This window comes from Octopus bimaculoides, chromosome 4 (assembly GCF_001194135.2).
Source record: "Octopus bimaculoides isolate UCB-OBI-ISO-001 chromosome 4, ASM119413v2, whole genome shotgun sequence".
Taxonomy (NCBI): domain Eukaryota; kingdom Metazoa; phylum Mollusca; class Cephalopoda; order Octopoda; family Octopodidae; genus Octopus; species Octopus bimaculoides.
In genome coordinates this window covers 11,085,947-11,106,656 of record NC_068984.1, presented here as the reverse complement: position 1 = coordinate 11,106,656, position 20,710 = coordinate 11,085,947, and the positions used below count along the sequence as shown (strand labels likewise).

Below are 20,710 nucleotides of genomic sequence, written 5' to 3'. Positions count from 1 at the left end.
TATATATACACATATATATGACGGGCTTCTTTAAGTTTCTGTCTACCAAATCCACTCATAAGGCTTTGGTCGGCCTGAGGCTATAGTAGAAGAGAATTGCCCAAGGTGCCACGCAGTGGGACTGAACCCAGAACCATGTGGTTGGCAAGCGAGCTACTTATTACACAGCCACTCCTGCATCTATATATATGTACATGTATATATAATTTTACATGGGAAGATTCCTAGTTATTTCAAAGTCTTGCCTTACACTTAGTCATTCATATAATGAAGCTCATTGACACCCACACAACAAATCCTGCTAAAAATAGCAACCAGAATCCCTTCAAATTACACTATACCATTTTCAACAATGAAAGAGACACCAGGTAATTTAAAATTAAGGTGGAATCAACAAGACTGGAAGGTTTTTGGTTGTAGGCTTGCTTTAACAGAGATGGCCTGGGGCCAAAAAATCAATAACAATGACACATTGCTATGAAACTAGATGTTACATCAAAAGATATATAAAAAAAAAATGGTTAATTCAGTCTCATTGAAAGGAAGCCTAAAGTTACACAAGACCTTCCTGGAAGCTTATTTACAAATATGACCATTGAGTTAGTCAGAATTCCAAATATATCTGAAGAATGGAATGACTCACAGAAATATGTGGAAAGCAACAGTTTAAGCAAAGAAATAAGAATGAAATCTCCAAAGCTAAATCACATATTTTTAGAAATATTTGTTTTGCCAATGTAGATCTTCAGTACGTTCTTTCCATTTTAGTTCTATTTTTATCGCCCCCCACCCTGCATCTTCAGACTGTGAAAGTGTATGGCCTAATACTATTTTATATTTTTGAGATGAGGGATTAACATTATTTACAATAGACGGATAAGTGTCCTCACCTTGCTTGTTGTTACCACAACGTTTCAGCTCATGTACTCTCCAGCCTTCATCAGGTGTTCTGGTGGAATTTCGAACCTAACCCTTTATTTGACTAATGGAGTACTCTGTTCTCATTCCTAAGGTACTCTCTTTTTTGCTGATGTTATTTTTTCTGTTGATATTATTTCCCCAGTCCCTGCCTGGGATTGAACTCAGAATCCAAGATTTAATAGCCCGTGCTCTTATCCACTATACTATATGCCCATAGGCAATTATAGAATGAATTTTAAATGGTTAAGGGTGTTGCGCTTACAATTGCAAGATCATGGTTTCAATTCCTGTGCAGGATGGTGCCTTGTGTTCTTGAGCAGAAACACTTTCTTTCACATTGCCTCAGTCCACTCAGTTGTAAAACAGTAACCTTGTGATGGACACGTGTCCTGTTCATGAGGAATATGATCTCAGTAATTTATATGCCATGGAAACCAGGTATCCAGTCCCATCAGCCTAAGGACCCAATACAGTATTTACTTTTATTCTTAGAGTGATTTAGGCAGTCGAACTAAAGCCATTCCACATTTACTAATTCCCACAATGTAAAAAAAAAACTCCCTACAGGAGTAGACACAGTCAAGTGGTTACAAAGCCTACTTTATAACCATGTGGTTTTGAGTTCAGTCCCATTGCACAGCACTTTGGGCAAATGTCTGCTACTATAGCCACAGGCCAACCAATGCCTTGCTAATGAATTTGGTGGACTAAAACTCTGTGGAAATCTGTCACATATATTCTTTTCTACTCTAGGCACAAAGCCAGAAATTTTTGGGGAGGGGCCAGTTGATTAGATGGACCCCAGTATGCAACTGGTACTTAATTTATCGACCCTGAAAGGATGAAAGGCAAAGTCAACCTTGGCAGAATTTGAACTCAGAACGTAAAGACAGACAAAATACCGCTAAGCATTTCACCCATTGTGCTAATGTTTCTGCCAGATCGCCGCCTTACCTGTCACATATATTTATGCGTGTGTGTGCTTGTGTTTGTCCCCTCTCACCACTCAACAACCAGTGTTGGTTTGTTTGCATCCCTGTAACTTAGTAGTTTGACAAAAGAGATGAATAAATACCAGACTTAAAAATAAGTACTGGGGTCAATCTGTTTGATTAAACTCTTTGAGGTGATGCCCCAGCATGGCCACAGTCCAATGGCTGAAATGGTTGAAATATAAAAGAAACTATACCACAAGGTCTCACCATTCAGTTTGTATAAGAACAATACTGGATTGACTCCTGACAATACTGGATTGACTCATGACAATACTGGATTGACTCATGACAATACTGGATTGACTCATGACAATACTGTCATTTCCTACATCTAGGTCTATCAAGGTATACATTGTGTAATGTGCCTTTCCTTTCTTAACAAGATAGCATGTGACTGAAGGAAGACTTGGCTGCTATCTGGAATTGGTTGAGCAAACACACAAAGGCTTTCATGTTGGCTCAAATTTTGATAAGTAGATCCGCTACGTTAAATAATCATCATAATTAAGTATGTAAGATATGCAAAAAACAAAAATGCATAAAGACAATGGGTGCACAGGGGTCTTAGTTATAACAAAAACAACAATATTGCAAAGATCTGAACAGCGATAAAAGAACAACAATAACAATGGGTTCCAGTTTCAATTTGTAAGTAAGATATTTGATATAATTCATTGAAATATGGAACTTGAAGATGATAAGGGCTGCCAGCAGTTGAGCTGCAAGATACAAAACTAAATTGAGTATAGCAGCAGTTCCAAAGACCACATCCAACTACCAACAAACTCACTGAATGCAGATAGATACTAACTAGATTGGATACAAGAACTCCCTTGTATCCTAAACCAATATTTTGATTGCATGATAAATTGTGATAGCAAAGAAGAAGAAGGAAAAGGAGGAAGAGAAAGCTCATCCATCTTACACCAATGTTTATTATTTTTCGTTTTTGAAGCAAGCAGTATGATATTCCGTAATAGAATCCACATCACTACATTACACAACTGCGCAGGAAAGACAAATAAAACAGATACAATATATATATATATATATATATATATACACACACACACACATACATATATATATATTCGTACACTTATATTTACATACACATGCACATATGTATATATAAAAACTGTCTTTGTTTTAAATATTCACATCGACATTTGTTGTTGATTTGATACTTCTATTTAAGAAAAAAAAAAAGCGAAGGAAAAAACAAATGAGAAAGAAACAGTACCTCCGCAATTCCATTGCCAATAGCCCCATGTGGAGAATATATTTTTCTTTCTGATAAAAGCTTGTAATGACATGCAAGTTTTAGGGTAAGATTATCACAGATAAAGACAATCACTTAGAAAACATGTCGGCAACTGATAAACTTCTCATAAATACCTTCAATGTGCATAAAAACTTTTGCATAAAACAAAATATCACAAGGGAAAGAAAAAACAGAAAAGCGACTTCAATTTTGCCATTTAAATCATGAGGCAGATTGAGATTGTGAGAAATTAGCAAATATAATCAGAAATTAACAAATCAGTGTGATAGTTCAAAATCAAAATCTAATAATAATAATAATAATAATCCTTTCTACTATAGGCACAAGGCCTGAAATTTTGGATGAGGAGACTAGTTGATTTCATTGATCCCAGTGTTTCACTGGTACTTAATTTATTGGCCCCGAAAGGATGAAAGGCAAAGTCAACCTTGGCAGAATTTGAACTCAGAATGTGAAGATGGGCGAAAAGCCACTAAGCATTTTACCCAGAGTGCTAATGATTCTACTAGCTCATCACCTTAATAACAATAATAATAATAATAATAATAATAATAATAATAATGTGTGTTAGTTTAGATTTGGCAGAGGGTCAGTGCTGCAATTAGAAGAGCTTGTGGTTGATTGAACTGACTTTAGAAGGGTAAAAAGTAATTGGGTGAAGATTGGAATCAGAACTGTGACATACAAAAATAGAAACTAAACCATTTGGGCCGGCTCTCCATTGCTCCACCCAACACCATTACTCTTTTCACATACCACTACACAATCACTGATGTTAAGTCACCAAAGACTAGGTCTTTGCATGCATTTGTACAGTGTGTAATGCCGATAACGTTATTTAACACATTCCAGGCCTTCCTATATTTAGCCGTTCCCCTTCTCTTTAAGAACAGAACGAAAGGCTCAGATTGCTCGGGAATAAATAGAGTCTTGGTTCCAAGAACATAATTCGAGGGAGAAATGACTATTCTTATCACCCACATGTATATGTGTGTGAGTGTGTATGAATATGTGTGCGAGTATGTATTATACATATACCCTTTATTTGTTTCAGTTATTAGACTGTGGCCAGCTGGGGCATCACCTTGTGCTATCATCATCATCATCATCGTTTAACGTCCGCTTTCCATGCTAGCATGGGTTGGAGGATTTGACTGAGGACTGGTGAAACCGGATGGCAACACCAGGCTCCAATCTAAATTTGGCAGAGTTTCTACAGCTGGATGCCCTTATATATATATATATGTGTGTGTGTAAGTATATATATGTAACATGTTGCTATGGATGCCAAATAGGTCTCATAGACATTGGAGGCAATGGGTAGCAATAATAATAATAATAATAATCCTTTCTACTGTAGGTAACAACAGGTCTGAAATTTTGGGGAGAAGCAGCAAGTCGATTGCATCAATCCCAGTGCTCAACTGGTACTTATTTTATCGACCCTGAAAGGATGAATGGCAAAGTTGACCTAACATGAATTTGAACTCAGAACATAAAGACAGATGAAATGCTGCTAAGCATTTTGCCTGGCATGCTAACACTTCTGCCAGTTCACTGCCTTCTTTATAATAATAATAATAATGATAATAATAATGATAATCCTTTCTACTAAAAGCAAAAGGCCTGAAATTTTTGGGGGGTGGGTGGGGGATAAGTCGATTACATCGAACCCAATGTATCATCGACCCTGAAATGATGAAAGGCAAAGTTGACATTGGTGGAATTTGAACTCAGAAGATAGTGGCAGACAAAATACCACTAAGTATTTCGCCCGGCATACTAACTATTCTGCCAGCTCACTGCCCTAATAATAATAATAATAATAATAATAATGATGATGATGATGATGATGATGATAACTGCATCCTTCTGTCCCACCTCCAAAAATTCCACCAGATATTAGAAGTTTGTTTTTAAGACAAATATCTGTAGAGAAATGTTTACTTTAAACCAACTAGATAAAAGAGAATGGTTTCACCAAGCTAAACATAGGCTTGCTGTTTATAGAACTGACAAGCTTTTCAGCTATTCGTCAAAAACAATAGTGACCATTCATACTATATTATATACAGCAACACTATTTTGGGTTACTCAGATAGATATCAGTACAGCCTCTCTCTCTCTCTCTCTTTCTCTTTCTCCACTCTAAAAAGTATTTATCAACATGTGAAATCTTTGTAGGTGTTAAGCTCATTAAGCTTCACTGGATGAATAATATTCATTAAAGTTTGGAGGTGGAAAACTACTCGTTAGGAAAACAAAGTTTCAATAAAGTGGTAAGTAAATGAACCCCTCATCAGCTTCAACAATGACTATTCCGGCTGTTCAATCAACTGGACTGTCTCTGCTCATTGAATCATAGCATATATGGCTGAGTATTCCACAGACACCTGTACCCGTCATGTAATCCTCAGACAACATGATACATTGTGACAAAGTTGGCCCTTTAAATTACAGGTACCTACTATCAACTGAAGGGCTTCAATATAGTTTCCATCTACTCAGTCTCACTCACAAGGCTTGAGGTGAATCAATGACACAGTAAAAAAATGTTCGGTCCAAATGCCATGCAATGGAATTGAACTCAGGACTGTATGGGTGTTAAACAAACTTCTTAACTGCTCAGCCATCCTAATAACAGCAGGAGACATATAGGTTACACTAAAAACATGGTATAAAGCTGGGTACTTATGGCCTGTTTTTGCAGCTATAAGTGCATGTGTGTGCATGTATGAGTGTGTGTGTGCATGTGTGTGTATGTATGTGTGTGCATGTATATTTGTGCGTGTGTGTGTATGCGTTAAGTATGTGTTCGTTCATCTGTCTTTACATGTGTTAGTCAAGAGAAGACGAGCAGTACTCATAACCTTTGCAGAGAGCTTGGATGCCTGTGAGTTTGTTAGTATCTGTGTGTATGTGTGTACATTACATAGGACATGGTATGCCTCTGTGTGTATGTGTGTGTGCATGCATGCACGTATAACTCTGTATATGTGTCTATATAATGTGTGTGTGCGTGAGTGTGCATGTCTCACTTGTATTCATATGTCTATGCGTATTTTAAAACGTGTCATAATGTGCGTCACAATATGTGCAACATATATGCGCGTGCTCTTGTGCATATATCCATGTTTGTGCATGTTTGCCTGTGCTAGTGTGTGTGTGTGTGTCTCTCTCTTTCTTTAAAAATGTGTATGTTAAATAAATATTTAATGTATGTTAAATAAATACGTGTTTGGTGTGAATAATAATTTGTGTATGAGCACACACGTATGTAAGTGTGTATGTTTGGTAATTTATTAGTGCAGATGTGAGTGTATATATACGTGTGTGTGTGTGTGTGTGTGTGTGTGTGAATGTGTGTGATTGGAAAACACCCATAAAAATCAAATTACCAATTATGGAATAAATTTATTTTGAAATTGATTTTGTTTGAACTGCAGAGTCCAGGGACAGGGTTGTTTACTTTTTCTTGTCCTATTTTTTGTTTTGTTTTTGTTTTTCGTGGTTTGATGGTGGTAGTGATGATGCTGGTATTGATAGTGATGGTGGTGAAGGCAATGGTGGCAGTGCAGGTAAGCGATGTGGTGGTGAAAAAGCTGATGGTAAAATAACAGTGTTGATAGTAGTGGTAGTAGTAGTAACCGTGATAATACTGGTGACAGTAGTGAAGACAGTGCTGATTATATTGGTGATGATGATGATGGTAGGTGAGGTGGTGTCCAGAGTGGAACTGAATGGCAGTAGTTGTGATGGTGGTGACCACATTCAGTTATTAATTCCCCAAAATACTTCAAAGTTGAAATGGTAAATTAGTGAAGATGGAGAGAGCTTCTTACAATATGGAAAAGAAAAAAAAGTTTAATAAGCTTTATATTTCAGGCACAAAGCCCATCATCAGAAATGTGAGTCTATACAGTACTGGCTGACCAATATGGCTGATACTGTAGAAACTAAAATTTCTTGACTGTTTGTTTCATATGATGGACCTTTGTGCCTGCAAAATGTAAAGGTTATTAAGCATTTTTATTTTCCATGTTGTCAGAAACTCTCTACTATTTTCTGTATCACAATGCTTCAAGCAAGCTACAATGCTCTACAGCAAAGACGAGTTAACTTGTCTTCACCCAATTTGTCTTTTTCAGAGTGCAACGAGTAAACTTGTCCAAAATATATAATTTCAAAAACAGCCACAGATGAATTTATACATCAATTCTTGGCATTTCTTGGTTTTTATCTCTTTTACTCTTTTACTTGTTTCAGTCATTTGACTGTGGCCATGCTGGAGCACCGCCTTTAGTCGAGCAAATCGACCCCAGGACTTACTCTTTGTAAGCCTAGTACTTATTCTATCGGACTCTTTTGCTGAACCGCTAAGTTATCAACCAGCATCGGTTATCAAGCGATGTTGGGGGAACAAATCACACACATATATATATACATATACATATATACGACGGGCTTCTTTCAGTTTCCGTCTACCAAATCCACTCACAAGGCTTTGGTCAGCCCGAGGCTATAGTAGAAGACACTTGCCCAAGGTGGCATGCAGTGGGACTGAACCCAGAATCATGTGGTTCATAAGCAAGCTACTTATCACACAGCCACTCCTGCACCTATCTGCTTTTTTTTTTTTTACAAATTATGCCCAGATGTTGAGCTCAGAAGATGACAATGAGTATGAACCTTCTATTATAAGCTTGGATACATCAGATGAGAGTGCAAGCTAATCCAATAAGAAAAAATTCGTCTGAGAATGAAATGTGTTCTCCAAAAGAAGTCGCTGAGGAAGGGGTTAAGTCCATATTTACCAGAATCAAATAAATTGTAACTACTATATTATAATGAATCTAGGTCACTGAGAGAACTATTTAACTCATTAGTATTTAAACTGGCCATATCTGACCCAAATATTCTACCAGTTTTTTTGCTCAAATCAGCCAGGTCTGGCATTTCATACCTACCCTACAATGTCATTCTAAAAATAAACAATCATATCATTGAAATCTAAAAGCTCTGAGATAATGTATGATTAATTCAAAACAATGTGAATTAATAGGTAATGCATTTGATAGAATAATCTGAATGCTAAATGGTTAACCTATTCAGTCAGAATAGTTTAAGACATTATGATAAATATTAACAACACGGAAACTGGCAATCACAGCATAAGTGTTGGATTTTTTTTCTTTATGAATTATGGTAAAGCCAATTTCAGGTTTTCAAAATTGTTTCCTTGTTCCACAAACACAACAATCCCCAATTCCCAAATCCATTTTTGTTTGTGTCATTTGAGAAATAATAGAAAGGTTTTTGACACCAAGTAAACAAATACAAAAGCTAAGCTTAACTGTTTTTTTCTTGTCTAGTCTTGGTTTTCACAAACATGGTGACATTTTAATTCTGAAGGGAACTGTAGGGACACTTAAACTAATCAGTCACAGAATCACAAATATAGATAATATTTATCTTGGGCTACTATGCTAACATAAGGGCCAACTTTTAGCCCTTTTTTTTTTGCTTTCAAAAATTAATATACTATTTTAATATTAAAAAAGAGTTCTATACTCAGATGAGCCAATACATTAATCATTTCTTTTAAATACATATTTTTATTTAATTATTACACACACACACGCAGTCATTTTTACAACAAAAAAAATTGACACTTTCTTCAAACTTTCAGCTTGCTTGCTTTTAGCAGACTGTTTGATAAAGGCAAACAAGCTGAAACCTCGAAGTTACTATCAACCTTTTCCTTGTTTAAACACACACACACACATACATACACACACACACACACATGAATAATGTCATAATTGATGCTGAGGTGTCATTAAATGTCAGTGAAAAATAAACGAGGAATTATTATCATAAAATGTATAAAGTGAGAGCAAGTGTGAACACTGCTGAATAATGGTAAGTAGTAAACAACCTTGATAGATCTATATATGGTTTGACATGTTATATAAAGATAGTTTTCAGTGTTGACTCCATGACCTATTGACCCTTCTGATATCAATCCGTCTTAGACCAATTCTGGTTCCATAACTTAAGGTTTCTCGTTTTACAATGTTCATATCTAAATTAAAACCTTCCATCAATGTTTTATGTTTGAACACTTTCATTATATTTCAACCACAACTTAATGAAAAAGTTAATTGTTTTACTTAAATCCCTTTGAATACTTGATTAATAGTTAAAATTAATTACAACATATATAGGCAGTGCATTTCATTAGAAATATGATCGCGAAAGGGTTTAGGGATATAAAATTTCTTTGCTTCCCTTTCTCATACACAAATACATACCGTTTGATATGTGGATTAACAGTAGAAATCCTTCAGTCAATAAAGGAGCTTCTACGCAGTTAATTGACTTCCTAGAAATAGCAGACAAATTACTCTTGGATCAGCTCCCACGTCTTAAAGGAAGGACACTTTGAATAATGTAGTCCTATATATTAGGTAAGAAAAAAGACACTATGGTCATACTGGAACACTTTTGTTCATGTTTACTCAATCAGAGTTGACTTGGAGCAAAACAAGGACAAGAACACATAACGAACTTCAGACTATTTGTCAAACCCGTTCTTTACAAACATAATGACTTCAATGTCCATTCAATGCTTCGTTACTGTGAATCTTTGCATTAATTAATAAACATGTGACAAAATAAGTCAGGATAGAAATTATTTTATCAAACTTCAACTAGGTTTCTTGGTTCAGTTTAAAACAAAATTAACAAACCAGTCCTCAGTCAAATCGTCCAACCCATGCCAGCATGGAAAGCGGACGTTAAACGATGATGATGATAGGGTGCAGGCATGGCTGTGTGGTAAGGACTTTGCATGCTAACCACATGGTTGTGGGTTCAGTCTCATTGTGTGGCACCCCGGGCAAGTATCTTCTACTATAGCTTCGGGCCAACCAAAGCTTTGTGAATGGGTTCGGGAAAAGGAAACTGAAAGAAGCTGGTCTTCTGTGTGTGTGTGTGTGTGTGTATGTGAGAGAGAGATTTTGTGTCTGTGTTTGTCCCCCACCACCACTTGATAATTGGTACTGGTGTGTTTACATTGCTGTAACTTAGAAGTTCAGCAAAAGTGACCGGTAGAATAAGTACTAGGCTTAGCAAAAGAAATATACACTCTCAGAGTGGTTGGCATTAGGAAAGGCATCCAGCTGTAGAAACTCTGCCAAATCAGACTGGAGCCTGGTGCAGCCATCTGGTTCGCCAGTCCTCAGTCAAATCGTCCAACCCATGCTAGCATGGAAAGCGGACGTTAAACGATGATGATATATATATATATAATACTGGGGTTGATTCATTCAACAAAAAATTCAAGGCAGGTGCCCCAGCATAGCCGTAGTCTAACGACTGAAACAAATAAAGCTAAAACAAACAAGCACTTTTTCTTCATCAAATGTCACACCTTTTGCTGAAAGTGATGAAGATAATGTGAAGCGGCATCTGCAGCTTAAGGTTTATTGCAGCTTTTCTTAAACATGAACAAAAGCATTGCTCAACAGTCCTACAAGAGCCAAAAGGTATTCTTAGGAGAGTGAACATGTGCATGTGTGTGCATGTGCGTGTGTGCATGCACTATGTTTTATTCACTACAAGCTAGCCAGTCAGTATTCTATTGAAAGCCACGTTTTCACCAGATGCAACAAAAAGAAAAAAAAGCCTCGGTAGTTTTAGAACTGGCATCAGAGGGAAAGAAAAGGACTGCATAAAATTATATGGACAACTGTGTAATTTTACACTTGTTTTGTTTTATTATTATTGCTTTTACTATTTACATGTTTCTATTTATGTAACCCCCACATTGTATTGTCCTGTACCGTTCCCAAAGTCTTTTTTTGTGAACCCTTAGTGATAAACAAATAAAGCAGTATTATTATTATTATTATTATTATTATTATTATTATTATTCCCTTGTCCCTGTTTGAAAAGGATTTATTCATTCATCAACTTTAGTGCCACTCTATTCTTCTCTACATGTTTCACCCAGGAACCAAATGCACCACCCTTCAACAGTTAAAAAGAAACCAACAAACTTTTGTTCAAAAACCATTGATTTATATTTCGGTGGTGTTCGAGAATGGCTTTCACTAATTTTTCCCATCGGATTTCTAAATGTTTTTAACTACATGAGGGAAAGAGAGCGAACGTCTCACATGGGGATGAAATTTGAAACCACCCACTGAAAGTCAATAAAACCTTTCTAGCTATCTTAACAAAAGGACAACAATCACAACAAACCTAAACACTACATTTGGTAATCAAAACCAAAGTGTTTACACCTGGTTGTATAGACATGCACCTGGTTGCATACACATGCACAATATACAGCCTGCCTTTTGCATAGAGATCTATAAATCCTTGTTGTCAAAAAAGATAGAAGCTCCTTGGCTCCCATCCATTTCTTACTCCAACTACAAAGTTCTGACAGCAAAAACCCATCTTTTATCTTTTACTTGTTTCAGTCACTGGACTGTGGCCATGCTGGAGTACCACCTCGAAGGGCTTAGTTGAACAAATCAACTTCAGTATTTATAGGTAACTCTGCAACAGACTAGCCTTATGATCAGGGATAATGTTGGCCTGCTTACCTAGCCAGTCCAGTGGCATCATATGAAAGCTAAAACAATGCAAAGTGCACCATGACCAGTGATGTATAACAATATCCGATAGTCTGGTCAATCATGATATATATATATCTTCTTTCATTTGTTTCAGTCATTTTACTGTGGCCATGCTAGAGCACCGCCTTTAGTCGAACAAATCGACCCCAGGACTTATTCTTTGTAAGCTTAGTATTTATTCTATCGGTCTCTTTTGCCGAACTGTTAAGTTATGGAGACATAAACATGCCAACATCAGTTCTCAAGCGATGGTGGGGGGACAAACACAGACACACAAACACAGACACACACACACAAGACGGGCTTCTTTCAGTTTCCGTCTACCCAATCCACTCACAAGGCTTTGGTCAGCCCGAGGCTATAGTAGAAGACCCAAGGTGCCATGCAGTGGGACTGAACCTGGAACCATGTAGTTGGCAAGCAAGCTACTAACCACACAGCCACTCATCATGTGATTGTTAATACTTTTCTCATTGTATTGTGTGTTTCTTTCTTTTTTGCATCTGTGATTTTATTTTTGATCTTCTGTTTTTTTAATAATTTTTAAAGTTATATTACATTCATTGTATATTAAATAAATTATTGTCAATTGAATCTCTCTATTTAATTTATTGTTTCTAATATACACACACATATATATAGAAGTGATGGGCTTACATAAAGTTTCTTTCAACTAAATTCACTCACAAGGCATTAGTTGGCCTGAGGCCATAGTAGAAGACAAATGCCCAATGTGACACAAGACTGAACTGAAAACATGGGTGGAAAATGAATTTCTTAACCACACACCCATTCCCATGTATAAAAAAAGCAAAAAAAAAAGTGATAAACTCATCACTTGAGTCTTAAAAATCAAAACTGTAATTTGATATCAGTTTCATAATCATGAATTTGTAAAATTAAAAATTCATTATTTTTATCTCAGTCCAGATGCACTCCCTACAGGTCTTTATGTATTTGCAATTTACATCTTTATAGATTTGCAATTTATCCCTGGTACTCTAAATAGTTCTCCTCCCCTAATCAACATGATCCCCAGTTTTATTTAGCTTGATGGTATACATATATAGATTTTTGATATCACTGAAGGAGATTCAAATATTATTTTATACTTTACATGCATCAAAACAACAAAGAAATCAAGTAAAATGACTGAAACAACTAAAAGAGTAAAAGAGTATATTGAATAAATTAAGAGACTCATCATTGGTATAGACTAAAATAATTAAATCATTATGACTATTGTAACCAACAGAATATGTCCCACTAATACAGAAGAAAAAAGTCTAAGAACTTAATGCTCTTAATTAAATTCAATAATGATTAACGATCCAAAATATCTAGTATTATTACTCTTAGAATATGTGGAGTTGATCTGTTCAAAATATATTGAATATTAGCCTTAACCATTCCAGCTGAATCAGATGTTATGACCTAGATTGGCTAGCACAGCAGGTACACTGTGATATGATAGGGTATGATTTGGGGCCATTTTCTTGTCATATAATACTTATGTTATTAACTTTAAGGATCAAGTTAATTTTGGCAGAAATTTAACTCTGATATATAAACTGCCTTTTCAAGAAAATATGTGTCAATCCTAATCTTGGATTTGGTTTAATGCTTTAATGTCTTTTAGACATTACAGCTAAGGCCAACCTGGAGCAACATTGTTTTTTTGAATAGAACATTATTAATTTATTGTTGTATTTTGGGATGGTCTTTTTTTTTTTTTTGTCAAATAAACTCATGTCCAACGTCCGGAAATCTTTCGTCACACATCTGTGACCTCTTCAGTGACACTTTTTGTTTTTGTGTGTGTTCTTGCTCCACTTACTCCATTCTCCCAAAATACAACAATATCTGTTTCAACAACATGATTTCACATCAGGAATCTTGCACAATGAATTATTAATTTAGCTTTCTATCCATAAAAATGCTGTTTCCAGCATTTTGTATTCAATTTTTAAGACAAAGGGCAGCTGAAAGCAATATCTAGCTTGGCAGAAATTCATTTTATGGCAAAATTTAGGCACTGCATTAGTAGCAAACTTGTATAAAAGCTCACTCATTGCCTCTGTTCTGTGTTTCAGTAATTTAATCAGGTGAAATATAGAGCATATTTTGAATGAGTGATTAAAACAGGATTATAAGCATATAGAAAATTAGGCAAAGCAAGAAATAAAATAAAATAAAATGAATAAATAAAATGAACTTGATTTAACATAGCAGAAAATATTCTAGATATGAAATCAAAGTATTAAATTAATGTAACCCGAACATAGTAAAAATCATGTGATTAAGCAACTTTGCATGCATCTGCATGTACACATTCGGCTTAATCTGAGAAAATATACCAGATGGAAACTGATATTCATGCAGTTGCAAAAATGACCAAGAATATAGTCTGAAGGCACTGACTTAATCCAGCTCATAAGACAATCTTGGGACATTTATAGTCTTCCATTATTATTTATTTGAAAAAGGCAGTGAGTGGGTAGAATTGTTAGCATGCCAGACAAAACGCTTAATGGCATTTCATCTGCTTATAAATTCTGAGTTCAAATTCCACAGAGCTGACTTTCTCTTTCATGCTTTTTGGGTTGATAGAATAAGTACCAGTTAGACACTAGGGTCAATGTAATCAACTAGCCCTTCTCCCAAAATTTCAGGCCTAGTGATATTTATTTGTAAAGTACTCCTGGAGTAGACTGCATTTACAAAGTTTCAAAGGTTGAAACTGTTTCAATCTCGAGATATCAAAGGTTAAATATGGCTCCACATTTACCAAAATCCTCATATATGGCTCCTCAGCCCACAACTTTGAGTGCTTGTAGAATCAGAATTATATATAATTAGGAGCTGAAGTTTTCAGGATTGACTAGGCATAACATTCATTTCCTTTAAAGCAATTTCAAAGATCATCTTTCTCAAGTTTGGTTCACAATTAGCTGGAATGCCCCAAGAGTTTATCTCACCTTATCTAACTTAGTTATAAAGTCTGTTAAGAAAAAGTTAACTGCAACAGACTAGCTTCTGTCCAAAGGGAGAGATTTGTCACTCATCTGTTTCATGTTGCAGATACTGTATTGAAGGATTAACTTTACATTCTTGAAGTTAAAGTGCTATGGGAGGAAAAGCAAATATGGAAAAGACAACAAATGGGCAAACAACTCAAACGTGTAGCTATTAGAATCCCTACATAACTCTGGTTGATATGTTCTTTTAGACTTCCTTATAGGGTATAAAATGACAAGATGAAAAAATATAAATGAAAACAAAATAAACAGACACACACACACATTTCAAATATGCTGAAAATCTTTCAAGAAATTGGTTAAATAGATTTATTTGGGAATTTTACAAGTATTCTATAAAAAAAAAATGGAGGATTTTTTTTTTTCAAAAAATATAATATTTCTAAAATTATATTTTAATTATAAAGCTTAGTTGTTGCAGATGACAAATTTTAGGGAATGTAAACTAAGGCTTATAACTGGGATTTCAGTAATCATTATAAAACCTTTACAAGAGAAGTAGGGAGCTATAAATTTGTTAAAATACTGCTGCGTTATATATTTTAAATTTGTAATACCATAAAAGAAATTGAAGCTCAAACTTAAATTTATAAATCCATAAAAGAAACTGAAGGATGTGGGTTTTTCTCACTATGTAATTTGTACATGGAGTGGCTGTGTGGTAAGTAGCTTGCTTACCAACCACATAGCTCCGGGTTCAGTCCCACTGCGTGGCACCTTGGGCAAGTGTCTTCTACTATAGCCTCAGGCTGACCAAAGCCTTGTGAGTGGAATTGGTAGATGGAAACTGAAAGAAGCCTGTTGCATATATATGTATGTATGTGCACGTGTGTGTGTATGTTTGTGTGTCTGTGTTTGTCGCCCCATCATCACTTGACAACCGATGCTGATGTGTTTACGTCCCTGTAACTTAGCGGTTCAGCAAAAGCAATTGAGAGAATAAGTACTAAGCTTACAAACAATAAGTCCTGGGGTCGATTTGTTTGACTAAAGGCGGTGCTCCAGCATGGCCACAGTCAAATGATTGAAACAAATAAAAGAATACTGATCTAAAGCAGAGATAGAATGGGATGTCATGGCAATCATGCCTATTCAGTGAACAGTTTTGTTGAGATTAAATCAGTCAATATTATTGTTAACTGATCAGTGATCATTGATTTTGAATAGTGTGTGTGTGTGTGTGTGTGTGTGCATGTATGTATATACGTCATACCACCATTTAATGTCCTAGGACATGAACCAAAACTCAAGACGGAAAAAAATTTGTTGTTGTTTAGCCACAGGTAAATGCTGATCAAAAAGATCTATGATCAAAGACAACCCAGTTGTGGCTATCCCAACTTTTTATGGGTATACATGGTTACATTATCTAACGTATCCTTTTCTTTCTCAAGACTGTAGGATGTAATTCGGGGAAGCAACTGGCTGCTATTTCTAGCAGGTCAAATGAGAGAGTAGAGGTTTCTGTGTTGGGCCAGAATGTCTCGTATTTATTTAAATGTTTTAGTATTTTAGACAAATAAACTAAGACATTCTACAGTAAGAAAACAGAGAAAAAAATGAAAGCCGACCAAACTTTATCCTGACCTCATTTATAAAAATGAAACTTGCCTTTCTTGGAAATAACTTCATATTTCTTAGTACTTTCCACAAAACTGACAAATTCACTTAGCTTTTCTTTCTTTTTCGGTAAAACTAGATCTTTAATTTATCAACATAATTTAAACTTTTTTCTTCACTAAAAAATATCATCCTTTACAAATATCTTATCTTATTTTATCATGTCAATTATACACCTCATTGAGATGAATTTGACCAAGATAACTCATTTTACTAACAATAATAACAGCTTCGCTAAGTAGTCAAGACAGAACAAATCTCTGTACACTTAAAAGTGCTTTTTTTAAAAAAAATCCCCCTTCATTTTCCTGTGTTTCTTTTTTAAAACTTCTTTTTATATATATTTACTCTAAGTAAATATATCATCACTTGGAAAGGAAACAGGCAGCCACTGGTTTTATCCGTAATAATCAGATAAAGAAGGAAATTTCATGAGTTTCTCTTTTAAGTAAGATAAGACATGATGGTTATCAAACTTAGAGGTTTATCAGCAGTGGTGCTAATTATTGATAAGATCGCTCTCAGAATATGACATAGGGGCGCACTGTGGGGTGTGGGGCATTTAGTAAAGACATTAGACCTAACTCAGAGTATTTCGATGTGTTTTTATGCATTTAGAAGAGGGCAGGTTTGAATGAAGAATTAAATATGGACAAGATTGTCAAGATTACTTTCTTGCTGTTTTTTTTTTTTTGCAATGAATTCCCTAATTGAGAATCATCTATTATCTTGTTTTAGTTATTGGACTGTTGCCATGCTGGGGCACCACCCTGCAGGGTTTTAGTCGAACAAATCAAACCTATTAATTATGTTTCTTGGTTTTGTTTTTTTTCAAGTCGGGCACTTATTCTATTGGTCTCTTTTCCTGAAGCATTAAGTTATAAGGACATAAACAAAGCAACACCAGTTGTCAAGCTATAGAGGCAAGAAACAAACACAAGCACACAAATGTAATTCTTTCAATATATATATATACATACATACATACATACATACATATATACATATATATATATATATGACAGGCTTCCACACACACACACACACACACACACACACACACATATATGACAGGCTTCCACATAGTTTCGATCAGCCACATTTAGTTATAAGGCATTGGTCAGCCTGAGGCTATAGTGGAAGACACTTGTTCAAGGTCTCATGCAGCAGGACTAAACTTGAAACCATGTATTAAGAAGACAGGCTTCTTAACCACACAACCATGCTTATGCCTACAAATACAGAATTTGTTGTCTCTGGAGGTTGTTAAATTGAATTAGCTCTAATTAATTGATAGACATATGCTGCAAGAACCTGCCCTTCACCTGCCCAGGTAGCAACACAGCTGTTTTACCTCTATTCAGCAACTGCTGGGATGAATCATTAAAGTGCATCTTTTAAGAGTAAAATATTTACAACTACAACAAAAAATGAAAACAATCACAACCACCACCACCACCACCACCACCAATACCACCACCACCACCACCAATACCACAACCACCACCAACACCACCACAATGTGGCCTCTTACAGAGAAGAAGTATGACTTACTAGGTAGTGGGTATGAACTACTGAGAGTAGACCCACGTTGAATCCTTTGAGGCAACTGCACGTCTGATGAAAATAAAATAATTTGGTTACAATTTCATTTGGAATTAAATTCTATCATAAAAGATGTGTGGATGTATTTTAAAACAATGTTCAATTTAGAGTTCAATTAATTATACTTACCAGTTAGAATAATTCTTATAATTACTTTATGATATTGTTATATTAGAATTATTATAATGATAACTAGAGTGTTACCCGTCATATGATAGGGAACTTGGGAAGAATAATTTTCTCTCCATGGGTAATATCGGGAAATATAGCAAACATAAAATAATTACAATTTAACTTTTATCAAAATTTTTGGTGGTTATACAAAATGATGAAATGAATACTAATTTTTATAAGAAAAATATTTATTACCTTAAAATAAAATTGAATAAAATAAATTTTACATTTGTATATTTGCAATAAATGCATGATTTTATTTTTCTAAATTCTACCAATATCATCACAATCTTTTCCATCATAAACCTATCTCTGATCTGCACATGAAAAAAATGTGTGTTTTGCAGGAAGTAATAAGACACTCATCTTACACCTCTCAATGCTCTCTGTATCTCTCTAAAATCATGTAAAGTGTGACTGGAGAAACCAGCCAGCCAGCCAGCCAACCACCACCATCACCATCATCATCACTTAACAACCTTGTTTCATGCTGACATGGGTGTTGGACAATTTGACAAGATCTGACAAGTCAGAAGACTGTGTTGTGCTCTTCCTTGGCTCAGTTTCTGGATGCCCTCCCTAACACCAACCATCAACAAGAAATATTCCACTATTTCAATCAACTGACCAGCCTATTTATTGAATTATAGCTCATATAGTAGTGTGTTCCACAAACACAACTAATCTGAGTAGGGTACACAGACGGAGTCAGTATGACACTGTGTGACAAGATGGCCCTTTGAATCAAGGTGTCCTAAGGCGGCTTGAGAGACCATTGATAATCTAGGTTTACTGTGTTTTACTGTCAATAAATAATGCTGTAAAATTACTGGTGTTAGGAAGGGTATCCAGCTGTAGAAACCATGCCGAAGCAGACACAGAAACGTGATGCAGCCTTTAAACCAACTGGATCCTGTCAAACCATCCAACCTATGCCAGCTTGGACACGAAATGCTGATGAAATAGATACTACAGGCCCCAGTGCATTGTTTTGCTGCAGGGCCTATAATACTGTTAATCAGCCCTATGTATGACAGGCTTCTACACAGTTTCTATTTGCCACTCACTAAGCTTTGGGTCGACTCAAGGCTATTGTAAAAAAAACTTTTGCCGAAGATTCCACAGTGGGATTGAACCTAGTGTCTCATGATTTTGAAGTGAACTTCTGAACCACCTAATCATCCTTTGATCATTATATGTACTACAATAAACTCAAACAATATATGTCACTAATTAGATTTATTTACACTGATCATTATTTATAAATAAATGTATTTCAGTATTCATAATTAAACAGCTGCAAACCTGATAGATTTTTTTTACTTTTGGGTTTAATTTTGTATTTTTTCTCTTTTTTTTCTTTGTCAGTTTTTACTAAATTCCTTCCATATTAAAATTACCAACAAATTTCAAGATTAGTATACTGATTGAACACTTGTTTTAATAGTGCTTTGCTGCTTTTCCTACAACTAACTTCTCAATTGTGAAGAAGTGGAACCTAGAGTCAGCCAAGAAGACAGAGGCAGAAAGCTATGTGCTTTGTTCAAGAGAACAATACAATGGCTGTAATAAAATTTGAACCTGTTTAGTCAGTTGTCCAGTACTTTTATGATAACTAGTCTTTATTACTGTGTTTGAAAATAAACTATTGGACATGCATAATAATAATAATAATAATAATAATAATAATAATAATAATAATAATAATGTAATTTTCCAAGAAAACCAGAAAAAGAAAATGGCATGCATGAGATTAGCTGTCAGCAAGTCAAGAACATGATGCGGTTTGAATCTGCTACTAATAATGCATTTGACAAAATCTTGTATATAGCAGTTCTTATTTCCCTAGTCTTTTCCTGAAACGATGGAAGGAATCTCTATGCGTAATGTTTAAACCATATGATAATTTAAATATAAAAATAAAATCTTGTTATTCAGTATCATTTTCAACCTGGTTTATTATTCTGTTATATACACCACCGTCATATCCAGGAAGCTGTACAAGATTATCTGATCCCTGTGTATTTCACTGCTTGCTACACTGTTTCATTGAGTGGGAGGAAGGACAAGTAAATTTGACCTCAGCGGGATTTGAACCAAGAGCTCATCTCTCAACCCATTCTCTCTCTCTCTCTCTTTCTTTCTCTGTCTCTCTCTCTCAGTATGTGTATTTATACATTCATATGTATGTGTATATATACGTGTGTGTGTGTCTGCGTATACATATATATATATATATATATATATAAACAATATATGAGTATATGCATATATATGTACATGCATGTACATACCTTCATCTACATGTACATATAGCTACATATCTGGGTACATGACGTTGCAAAAGAACATACATATATATATATATATATATATATATATATATATATATATATATATATATATATATATATATATATA

The 20,710-nt window shown here is 35.2% G+C and overlaps 1 protein-coding gene across 2 annotated transcripts in view; it reads right to left on the bottom strand.

Annotated features, from left to right (window-relative positions):
- LOC106872181 (membrane-associated guanylate kinase, WW and PDZ domain-containing protein 1) overlaps positions 1–20,710 on the bottom strand; it is a 709,375-nt gene that overhangs the window by 154,521 nt on the left and 534,144 nt on the right. The window contains exon 10 of one of the 2 annotated variants that reach the window (XM_052966879.1): positions 18,065–18,127. The exons of the other annotated variant lie outside the window; for it this stretch is intronic. Coding sequence (XP_052822839.1) covers positions 18,065–18,127 — 63 coding nt within the window. The remainder of the gene's footprint in view (positions 1–18,064; positions 18,128–20,710) is intronic. 2 annotated transcript variants of the gene reach the window in all.